At 42.7% G+C, this 12,510-nt stretch overlaps 1 protein-coding gene across 1 annotated transcript in view; it reads left to right on the top strand.

Annotated features, from left to right (window-relative positions):
• The window catches only part of LOC120937110 (gamma-aminobutyric acid receptor subunit rho-1-like), a 104,359-nt gene that overhangs the window by 59,329 nt on the left and 32,520 nt on the right, over window positions 1–12,510 (top strand). Inside the window, exon 3 of the mRNA XM_040350090.1 lies at window positions 6,831–6,937. Within this exon, the coding sequence (XP_040206024.1) occupies window positions 6,831–6,937 (107 nt within the window). The remainder of the gene's footprint in view (window positions 1–6,830; window positions 6,938–12,510) is intronic.

Genomic DNA, 12,510 nt, shown 5'->3' with positions numbered 1-12,510 from the left:
GTTCTGGACACATTTTTCACCCCTCACCATGCAGTACTAATGTGCATCCTTAAATGAAATTTTTATTTTTATTTTTTTCTGTTCACTTACCTGGTTTAAGCCTATATCTAATTTCACTTCCTCCTCTAGGGGGCTGCGAAGGCAGACCTAATTTCCGGTTTTGCATTAGCTCCAGTGAGATCTTGGTCAGCTTGGCATGGCACTGCTCCAGTAACATTTAACATTGGCATCTATGGAAATTATTGGTCAGCATGGCATGGCACGGCTCCAGTAACATTTAACATTGGCATCTATGGAAATTCTTGGTCAGCTTGGCATGGCATGGCTTCAGTAACATTTAACATTGGCATCTATGGAAATTCTTGGTCAGCTTGGCATGGAGTGGCTCCAGTAACATTTAACATTGGCGTCTATGGAAATTCTTGGTCAGCTTGGCATGGCGCGGCTCCAGTAAAAATTAACATTGGCATCTATGGAAAATCTTGGCCAGCTTGGCATGGCGAGATCGGCAGGTGCATGCTGGGTAGCCAGCATGCACGGAATCCAGGAAGAATATATAAAATATCAGTGATTAGATCCATGGTGCCAGCATCCTAGGTATACAACAAAAAAACAATTCCCCTTGGAATTTGGACTTTACCGGTACTTGGATGAATATGCAATTGTATTAAAGTAAAAAACATATGTTTATTTGTAATACATGGTTAAAAACAGATGACATTGAGTATACATTACAACAGCAACTGGTAGTACAACTAGTGCAAGATGTTGATATGCAAGGGATATCCTTCATGTAACGCATTTCAGAGTCTATTTAAAGTACTACTTCCTCAGGGATAGGTAGGATATCAGATCTAGTTGTACAGTTGAATATATGCAGACACTCCATGTCGATTAAAAACAACACACAGCATAACCATAAAGGGTTGCCTCCATTCCCATCCTCATCAAACAAATGTAGGTTTGGTTGTATGTTAAATAAAAGCCAATGTTCAAGACATCATATGGCACCTCTGAGGGAAACCCTTGTGTGTGAAAGAAATCCAGACCCACTGGGGCCCACAGATGGAATCCTTGGGATTGGAGGCTCAGCAGTGGAGAGACACTGTCATACTGGATAGTATGTATGAGGGGCAATAGAATCAGACAGCATCTATCCTGGGTCCTGGCCTCATGCAGACAAGCTGCACTGGAATCCAGGAAGAAGGACACTGTGGCTTCAGATGCCCACACTGGAAATGGCCACGCTGTGCAGAAACTTCACAAAGTAAGAAAACAATGCTGCACAGATAGAAAATTGGGCATAGTTTACAGCATACCTTTGTTAGATTGTACGAGGCATGAGTATTCTAAGGGTATTTTTATCTTAAAAGTCATATTTCGGCTAGAACTTCGCTTTAATAACATTAATTACCAAATATATATATATATATCTTAAAAATGTTAGGTCATAGCAGATCAAAGGTCACTATTTTGATCTGCTATGAATGAATGAGAGAGGTCACGTGACCTTAAAAAACCTGGCCCACTAGCGCCTGAAAAGCACTGCAAAAGCTCTGCTAAAATGCAGCTTAGAGCGCCTCAAAAACGACCGCGCTTTAGCACTGTTTTAGCGCCAATTCAGTGTGAAAGAGGTCTAACTACTTACCCTGGAACAGCCTACTGCTGCCCAGACACTTCATGCACAATATAGGTAAATCAGAGTCCATAGTCACGCAGACTAATGCCTGGTACACATGATGAGATTATTGGACGAATGATCTGATGACAAAAATTCTCATACGCAGAGTAAAAATTCGAAAGTGATGTAATGTGTTCGTAGTGTATTTGTTTTGTATTTTCGGATAATAACTATACTGAAAAAACACAAATTGTACAATCTGGTATTGTACGAGAATAATTTTCATGCTTGTCCCATCGGATAATATCGGATGGACTGTCGTGATTGGCTCTCGAAAGCTGTCTACTAATTATTGTACGATCGCTTTAAAACCATATATTTTTATGTCCGATTTTCTGATCATGTGTACGTCCCATTAATTTTACCATACAAGCAAATGGCTGGTTCCAGGGTGGACCATCCTCCCTAGGCAGCCTGGGAGTTTTATAGAACCCAGAGCACTTAACCTGCTTCAACTGAGCTCCTTACAGGGGTTGTAAATCAGAAGGTTTTAATCCTTAATGCATTCTTGGCATTAAGATAAAAAGCCTTTTGTGTGTAGCAGCCCCCCTTTATACTTACTTGAGGTCCCTCTCTGTCCAGCGATGTCCACAAGTGTCTAAGCTGTCTGAGATTCTCAATGCTGATTGGCTGAGACACAGAAGCAGTGCCATTAGCCGGTCAGAAAGTCAATCGGGGGAGAGAGGGGTGGGGTTTAACCCCTCAGTAAGCCAAGCAAGCTTACCACCCATCACAAAAAGGAAAGCAGAAAGAAAGTCTAAAAAAAGAAAACGAATGTAGCCATCACAGCTAAGAATTGGTAAGCTGCAATAAAATAAATGTTTACTTTTGGGTTTAATACTACTTGAAGGTCCTCTTGAAGGTCATCTTGACATTGAAAATGCTGTACTGCTAGTGTCAAGATCTACATTTGTGATATTAAACAAAAACATTTTTCACGGTAATCACCACAGAATAGCAGAGGTGGCGCAAGGTGGGTGCTGAAGCACCCTCAAAATTTCCTTAAGCACCCCCATAAATGCACATGCCTAGTCCATACACATTCCTTTGCAAAACTGCATCAGTCCATGTTGGATAGATGCAAATTTTTGGGGGGGGGCGCAAACAAACTGCGAAAAACATCAATCTCAGCCACTGTGCTCATCAAACGCAGCCACTGTGCTATCAAACACTGCCACTGTGCCATCAAACACTGCCACTGTGCCATCAAACGCAGCCACTGTGCCATCAAGCGCAGCCACTGTGCCATCAAGCGCAGCCACTGTGCCGATCAAACGCTGCCACTGTGCCCATCAAATGCAGCCACTGTGCCATCAAACGCAGCCACTGTGCCATCAAACGCAGACACTGTACCCCTAAATTGCCGCCACTGTGCCATCAAACACAGCTACTGTACTCATCAATTGCTGCCAGTGTGCCCATCAATTGCTGCTGCTGTGCCCATCAATTGCTGCCAGTGTGCCCATCAATTGCCACTACTGTGCACATCAAATGCTGCCAGTGTGCACCCCCCACCCGCCTGGAACTTACCTTGTATCAGTGGGGCAGCGGGTCACAACGGTGTCCTCCATGCTCTTCGATGTCTTCTCCCATCCTCTCTTCCCGTCCTCTGCTTTGATTGGATGCCTATCAGGTGACAGGTAACAGAGCCGAGCACCTGATTGGCGGAGAGGCGGTTCAGTGTTAGGAAAGCATTCCCCAGCAATTCCCCAGTGTGCAGAGATGAATCATGTTCCTGATCCTGCAATTTGCTTTGCAGTGATTTCAGTTTAATACAACAGCCTGTACTCACCATAGTTACCCCAGAGTGTCAGAGAGAGCATGTACCTTTCACACGTACGGACCGTATGTCCGCATTTTCATCCGTCCGTTTGCGGATGAAAACGGGACATACATGGGTACCTATGTGATTATGGGTGTCAGCAGATGAACATCCGCTGACACCCGTAATTTGTCCGCCTCCGCAAAGATCCGCATTTTGCGGACAGAAGAAATCCTATTTTTCTTCCGTCTGACGGATCGGATCGGATGAACACGGACATACGGTCCGTGTTCGTCCGATCCCCCATAGGGGAGAGCGGAGGAAACACAGGGTGGTCCCTGCATAGTGTGCGGGGACCGCCCTGTCAGCTGCCAGCTCAGCGGGGATTTTACGGAGGATCCCCGCTGAGCTTTGCGGACACACGGAGCGGATCATTACTGATCCGCTCCGTGTGAAAGGGCCCTTACTGCTTCTGGGTGGTAAACATTACATGTACTGTGACCATTCCTTCTGCATTCTGTTCCTATTGCATTCCGTAACTCTATATTCTGTTTGCAGCGCATTCCTGAACTTTGTAGTCTGTATGCAGCGCATTCCCAAAGTCTGCATTCTATACGTACACGCACTCCTGAACTCTGCATTCTGTATGTAGGGCACACTTCTGAACTCTGCACTTTTTGCGCAACGCACTCCTGAACTCTGTACTCTGTACATAGCACACTCCTGAACCATGCATTCTGTACATAGCGCACTCCTGAACTTTTCACTTTGTGCGCAGGACACTCCTGAACCCTGCATTCTGTACATAGCGCACTCCTGAACTCTGAACTTTGTGCGTAACGTACTGCTGAACTCTGCACTCTGAATTTGGTTACACTCTTGAACCCTACACCTTGTATAAAGTGCACTACTGAACCCTGTATTCTGTAGGCAGCACACTCCTGTACTCTGTGCCCTGTATATTGCGCCTCCTGAACCCTGCACTCTGTATGTAGTCTGTTCCTGAACCAGGCACTCTGTATATTGTTGCACTCCTAAACACTGCATCCTGTATTTAATTGTTGTGACATGCTGAAGGTTAATTATTTTGCAACATTGGGGGTTAATTGTTGTGCTGTGCTGGGGGTTAATTGCTGTGCAGTGGTGGTATTAATTATTGTGCAATGTTAGGAGTATATTACTGTGTTGTGCTTTCGGTTAAGTATTGAACCATACCCTGGTTAATTACTGTGCTGCTCTGAGGGTTAATTACTGTGTCCTTCCAAGGGTTAACTATTGTCGTGTGCTGGGCGTTAATTATTTTGCTGTGCTGTGGGTTAGTGCTGAACTTGACAGTTGACACAAGCTGAGGGGCTATCACTTCTGGCCCCAACTTGGCTTATTTTATTCCCACATAGACCAAGAAGAAACACTCACTTGCTGGCCACACCCACTTGCACGACACACCCAACTTGTGGCCACACCCACAAGTGCATGGTAGGAGGCGTGCTTTGCGTACTGCATTAAAACCTCAATTTGGACCTAAAGAAACCGAACAGCACCCTAAAAAAATCTGGAGCCACCCCTGCAGAAGAGCTGCAGGGACAGAGCAGGGTCTGGGTACTACATGTGCCCAAAGTATCCAGATTAAAGCAGACTTTCTCCTGACCGTCACAAGGAAAGTAAAGCTACCATGCTAACGTTGTGTAAAGACTTAACAAAAAAATACACATACTTTTCGATAATTTTTACACTTTTCTTCTGTCCAGAACTCTCCTACCAGTGGCCATTTTAATAAAGGGCCAATGATTCAATCGCTTCTTACAGTTTAAACCTCCCCCTTGCCCATGTAACATCAAATGAGTAACTGCAGTATATACACAAGGTTTCCCAGGAAAGCACCAGTAAGATAGCCTTCCCAGGATACAACTGTGAATCCCTGGCTAACATCAGCAATGCATCCAGGGACCAAGAAATACAGAGTAGTTTAATAAAAGAAAAAGCTAAATACTCTATTTTTACAGTAGAAACTAAGATGATTTGAGATCAGCGTGCAGAGCTGCATGCAACACTGATCTTTTCTGTTAGGAAGAGGTCCACTTAAATTTTTTTGGGCATACATAGGGCCAGATTCACAGACAGCGGCGTATGTTTGAGCGGGCGTAGCGCATCTTATATGCGCTACGCCGACGTAACATAGAGAGGCAAGACCAGTATTCAGAAAGCACTTGCTCCCTAAGTTACGGCGGCGTAGCGTAAATGGGCCGGCGTAAGCCCGCTTAATTCAAATTAGGAAGGTAGTGGGCGTGTTGTATTAAAATTAACCGTGACCCCATGTAAATGAATGGCCAAACGAAAGGCGCATGCGTGCGCATGCTCAGAATCACGTCGCAAATACTCCCTAAGATACGTCGGCTCAATGCTTTTTCGACGTGAACGTAACTTACGCCCAGCCCCATTCACGTACGACTTACGCAAACGACGTAAAATACGACACTGTTCCGGCGTTTCCGACGTCCATACCTTAACATGACTTACCCCTGCTTTATGAGGGGTAAACTTACGCCGGAGATACGTCGTCGTAAGTCCTTTCTGAATCCCGCCCATAGTGTCTATAACTGGTTAAACAAGAAGCTTCTTCCAGTACACCTTTAAAATGATAATTACAATGATCTGATATGGAGACTAGAGCTTCACCCATTGACTGACTAAGGGACTGCACAATATCAATATGCAATATGTGATATTTACCTTAAAAAAATGAAAATGTTATTGTTTTCAGTCCTGACCCTAATAAATGAGGAAAGAAAATATATACAAAAACAGCTATGCATTCTATTACCGTGGTTTTGTTCAGACCTTTTTTTATTTAAAGGGTCACTAAAGGATTTTTTTTTAGCTAAATAGCTTCCTTTACCTTACTGCAGTCCTGGTTTCATGTCCTTATTGTTCGTTTTTGCTTTGAAGTGGCTGTAATTCTGCTGTGATCTCCACACTTCCTGGTTGCCTGTTTCCTTATAACCACAGTACTGGGAGCTTTTCACGGTGGTCTAAGCTGTCATTACTGTGTGTCTAAAACTTAACAGAACCAATCAGATTCATTTTAAAAACAAAACACTGCCCTGGATTTGTTTGTTTTTGTTCTGTGTGTCTCTTTACTTCACATAAACATGAAACCAGTTTAAAACCGAAAGTGAAACTGCAGGCACATTATATGATTGTTTTTTATCTATTTTTAATCATTTTTAAAAGGAATCAGTTAACTTTTATGTCTCTATACCCTGTAAACAGTCATTTCAGCAAAAAATGTTTTTTCCTTTAGTGACCCTTTAAAGCAACGTAATAGGAAAATTCTTATTAAGAGTTGATCTTTTGTTTATTTGATTTTTTTTTTGTGTTTTTGTACAGTCCAGTTTTTAAAAGAAGTCCAGATATCACAAAATCGCCTTTAACAAAATCCGAACAGCTTCTCCGAATAGATGACCATGATTTCACCATGAGACCTGGTTTTGGAGGTATGTCAGTTTTGGGTAAATTTCCGCATAACATTTTGTTTTGAATTACAGTATAAAAAAAAACACAAATAAACATTTCAGGTGTAGTAGAACTTAGAAGACATTTATGACGCATAGAAATATAAAAGCAGGCTACCCAATAAAGTGTGAAATTACCCTCTTATTAAGATCAAACCCCCTATTAATCCAGTTTGAAGTATTTCTACGTATCACTTCCATCATAATCTTGAGGCTGCATTCACACCTAGGCGTACAAAATCGTGGCATTTTGTCCCGCGAATTGCGGCGACAAATTGCAGAGTTTTGTACCGCGATTTGCGGCGACAAAACGCCGCGATTGTGAATGCAGCCTTGACCCCCTCTATGAAGATGGTTCCCATCTCCTATGCCGAACGCCGAAAGCCGCCTGAAAAAAAGGTCCGGGACTTTTTTCAGGCGTACGGCGTTCAGCGTTCGGCGTGGAGATGTGAACCATCTTCATAGAGGTGCATGTTAAATCATCCCTCTGGCGTCTCGGGGCTGCTGCGACGTCACACTGCAGGCGACAAAACGCCTAGGTGTGAATGGGGGCTAACTCCTTAGAGCTGGCCCCTGCCAGCCCTTTAAGGGGGTTAGAATGCCGGGAGGCTGGGAGGGGGTTATGGTCATATGACCACTATGATTGGCTGTCACGGCAGTCACATGATCGGAAAGCTTTCGATCGCAAGAAGAGAATGGGAGCTTTCTGACAGCTGCCAGAAACTGTGCTGCGTGCAGGGCACGCGCTCTCAGCATAGCTCTATCTGCGCGATTGCACCCAAATATGTGGCCGCTTGGCGCCATGGTCCAGCCACAGAGAGGCTGCATATTTGTATGCGCAAAGAGGTTAAAAAAGGATAGAATTTATCCAATTTCAAGATACTTGGCAGATCAGTGCATATCATACTGGCCTAATATTATAGGGCCATTTATTCCAAATTGCATACAGTTGTTTCAGGCTCTGTAATGGTTTGGGCTGCCATCTTATTATGATTCATCTGCATTGTCTTATAGTAGACAATACACATAAAGCTATTATATAAAACTAATGCTGCGTACACACGATCGTTTTTTCCGATGAAATCTGACTTTTTTGCATCGGTGTAAAAAAATAGAACATGTTTTAAATTTTTTCGATTAAAAAAAAAACAATAGGAAATTCTGATCGTCTGTGTGGAACTCCATCGGAGAAAAATCCACGCATGCTCAGAATCAAGTCGACGCATGCTCGGAAGCATTGAACTAGTAGTGTTTTACGTCACCGCGTTTTGGACGGTCGGAATTTAGTCTGATAGTGTGTAGCCAAGACTGATGAAAGTCAGCTTCGGAGGAATCCCGACGAAAAATTCCATCGGATTTTATTCCATCAGAAATCCGATCGTGTGTACGCGGCATAAAGTGTACCCTATGCTGCACTATTCTTGTGTTCACTGTTGTGATTTTTCTGTATTCCAGGATAAATGTACCCGTACAGTGCCAAGCAAATTTAACTGTGAATTATTTTTTTACCAGTGGGATAAATTTGCATGCCTTGAATGACATTCAAAAATATTTCTGGGACTGTCTGGAGTGTGCAGTAGATAGTAAAGCATATTCATACCTTTATCCCACTATAAACTGCCCTGCTTCTTCATTGATTTGATTTGATTTTATTATTTGTAAAGCGCCAAATACAGTTCAGGAACTTCTTCATGAAGAATGATGTAGACCCCCACTACACACAAAGGTTTGATTTACTAATAGGGTATAGGCTGTACACTTAGCAAAATTTATGTTCACCTAGCTTAGAAAATAAGGTGAAGTTCTGTTTTTTTTTTTGTTTTTTTACATATTTGTGTATTTAAAGTGGAGTTTCCATCCCAATTTTTCTTTTCATTATTGTGCTCATTAGACCTAAAAAAGTAAAAAAAAAATGCCTGTTGGCTGTTGCTATGTGGTCCCACGAAATCTGCCTTTGAAACCACCTAGGATTCTGACATCATCTCCCTCTAATGCTCCTGGGAAATGTGTGTCATCATTTCCCAGGATGCAGTGCGCTGTCCAATTATCACTCCCCATCCAAGACTTCCAGGAAGTAAGTGCTTGTAGGCTTCACAATGCCCACAAGCAAAATGAAAACGGTGTAGACATAGTTTTATAAACTATCTTTTTTGAATATCTAAGCGGATCGGCGGCGGATTGTAAAATAGTAAGTGACCGGATTTATATTATAAAAAAGCCAGGATGAAAGGACATACATTTAAAAAATGCTAATTGTGGTTGGAACTCCGCTTTAAAGTAAACACAGCTTCACTTTAGTTACTAAGCTAAGTGAACATTTACATTGCAAGAAGTGAAGAAGTTACCTTCCTTTAGTAAATCAAGCCCACGGTTCAGGACCTGTATAATAGCACTGCAAGGAGCAATGCATTTGTTCTTAACCAGTTCCCGACCCCCGCATGTGCATGTACATATACGTCCACAATATGGCACGTACAGGCACATGGGCGTACACGTACGTCCTCGCCTATTAGCGGGTGGGTGGTCTGATCGGGACCCCCCCCGCTACATGCGGAGGTCGGGTCCGCTCGGGGAGCGATCCGGGACCACGGCGCGGCTATTTGTTTATAGCCGCTCCGTTGCGATCGCTCCCCGGAGCTGAAGAACGGGGAGAGCCGTGTGTAAACACGGCTTCCCCGTCCTTCACTATGGCGGCGCATCGATCGCGTCATTCCCTTTATAGGGAAGACACGATCGATGACGTCATTCCTACAGCCACACCCCCAAACAGTTGTAAACACATACTAGGTGCACCCTAACTCCTACAGCGCCACCTGTGGTTAACTCCCAAACTGCAACTGTCATTTTCACAATAAAGAATGCAATTTAAATGCATTTTTTGCTGTGAAAATGACAATGGTCCCAAAAATGTGTCAAAATTGTCCGAAGTGTCCGCCATAATGTCGCAGTCACGAAAAAAATTGCTGATCGCCGCCATTAGTAGTAAAAAAAAAAAAATTAATAAAAATGCAATAAAACTATCCCCTATTTTGTAAACACTATAAATTTTGCGCAAACCAATCGATAAACGCTTATTGCGATTTTTTTTACTAAAAATAGGTAGAAGAATACGTATCGGCCTAAACTGAGGAAAAAAAATGTTTTTATATATGTTTTTGGGGGATATTTATTACAGCAAAAAGTAAAAAATATTGCATTTTTTTCAAAATTGTCGCTCTATTTTTGTTTATAGCGCAAAAACTAAAAACCGCAGATGTGATCAAATACCACCAAAAGAAAGCTCTATTTGTGGGGAAAAAAGGACGCCAATTTTGTTTGGGAGCCACGTCGCACGACCGCGCAATTGTCTGTTAAAGCGACGCAGTCCCGAACTGTAAAAACACCTTGGGTCTTTAGGCTGCATATTGGTCCGGGGCTTAAGTGGTTAAAGTGCATGAAAATTCTAACAATACATTTTTCTTACTTTCTTCCTTTTGGTCCGCTAAATATAGAATTGAAAGCATTTTGTTATATCTGTCCGATAAGTGAAAAAAAAAATACATAACTTCCTGTGCTTTCTGCTTATGCAGTACTCTTATAAGTTAGCATTGTCATCATATCTTCCTGTAGACTACAGAATACCACCCTCTATGTTATGGAAATTAAGGGGGGGGTGGTGTTCTGTTGTCCTGCGCCAGCAGCTATGTTGAGTAAACATTGTTATGCTAGAACAGGAAGCGTGCCACTGGCAGGATAAAATAAATCAAGAAATGGACAAAAAATGAAACTAATGTAGCCACCACATCTAAGGATGAATAAACTAAAATATATTGCATTTTTGCTTCTTGGTTTTTAGATACACTTTTATGCGGATCTTCACCCTCCCCCTCTAAATTTTTTTAAAATCCTGCTTACTGGATTGCAGGTTCTTCACAGTTAGGATACTCACCCATCCAGTGGATCTAGTGTTTTCCTGCTGGAATCCTCTTCTTTCCTGCCACCGCTCAGGTCAAGCACTGCCATTTTCTTGTGTGACATCAACAGAAGGCTGCTGGATCTTCTGAGCTCAGCCGGCAGTCCTCCAGATGATGTGCCGCTACATCCACCCCCCTCCACCTTTTGTGGATGAAGAAGTGACATGTATATTCCAGGAGGCACATGGAGCACAGTGCATGTCATTCACCCAATCTAGTGACGTGCATAGGGGGGATGTTGGAAGTTAACAAAAAAATTGCATAGTACAGGGGAGGGGGCTTTGGGGCTTTCTAGTTATTGCTTGCTTTCTACTACTATGTACTCCCTACTCATTCACATGTGGGGGCGGTATCTAAAGCCCCCTTAGGCTAGTGACTTGCATTGGGGGTGGCTTTGCTTGCTACTACTATGTACCCCTTTTCATTCAATATATCACTCTGTGTGTAATGAATCTACAGATGTGCTAATAAGTTTACATACCCTGGCAGAATTTATGAATTCTGGCCATTTTTCAAAGAATATAAATGATAAAAACAAAAACTTTTCTTTCACTCATGGTTAGTGTTTGGCTAAAGCCATTTTTTTATCAATCAGCTGTGTTTACTCTTTTTAAATCATAATCACAACAGAAACTGCCCAAAGTACCCTGATCAAAAGTTTACATACCCTGGTGATTTTGGCCTGATAACATGCACACATGTTGACACAAAGGGGTTTGAATGGCTGTTAAAGGTAACCATCCTCATCTGTGATCTGTTTGCTTGTAATTAGTGTGTGTGTGTATAAAAGGTCAATGAGTTTCTGGACTCCTGACAGACCCTTGCATCTTGCATCCAGTACTGCACTGATGTTTCTGGATTCTGAGTCATAGGGAAAGCACAATAATTGTCAAGGGATCTGCGGGAAAAGGGAGTTGAACTGTATAAAACAGGAAAAGGATATAAAAAGATAACCAAGGAATTGAGAACGTCAATCAGCAGTGTTCAATCAAGAAGTGGAAAATGAGGGGTTTTGTTGAAACCAAACCACAGTCAGGTAGACCAACTAAAATTCCAGCCACAGCTGCCAGGATAATTGTTCGGGATGCAAAGAAAAACCCACAAATAACTTCAGGTGAAATGCAGGACTCTCTGAAAACATGTGGTGTGGCTGTTTCAAGATGCACAATAAGAAGGCACTTGAAGAAAGATGGGGTGCATGGTCGAGTCACCAGAAGAAATCCATTACTACGCAAATGCTGCAAAGAATCCCACCTACAATTTGCCAAACAGCACAGAGATAAGCCTCAAACATTCTGGCACAGTCAACAAGGCCTATGATGTAAGGTACACCCATTCCTACTGTGAAACATGGAGGTGGATCGCTGATGTTTTGGGAATGTGTGAGCTACAAAGGCACAGGAAATTTGGACAAAATTGATGGCAAGATGAATGCAGTATGTTATCAAAAAATACTGGATGAACATTTGCATTCATCAGTCAGGAAGCAGCACTTGGACATTCCAACATGACAATGATCCAAAACACAAGGCCAAGTTGACCTGTCATTGGCTACAGCAGAATAAAGTGAAGGTTCTGGAGTGGCCATCTCAGTCTCCTGAC

The sequence above is a fragment of the Rana temporaria genome, chromosome 4, assembly GCF_905171775.1.
Source record: "Rana temporaria chromosome 4, aRanTem1.1, whole genome shotgun sequence".
Classification (NCBI taxonomy): Eukaryota; Metazoa; Chordata; class Amphibia; order Anura; family Ranidae; genus Rana; species Rana temporaria.
The sequence above is the reverse complement of the archived record's forward strand: the minus strand, read 5'-3'. Positions and strand labels throughout refer to the sequence as shown.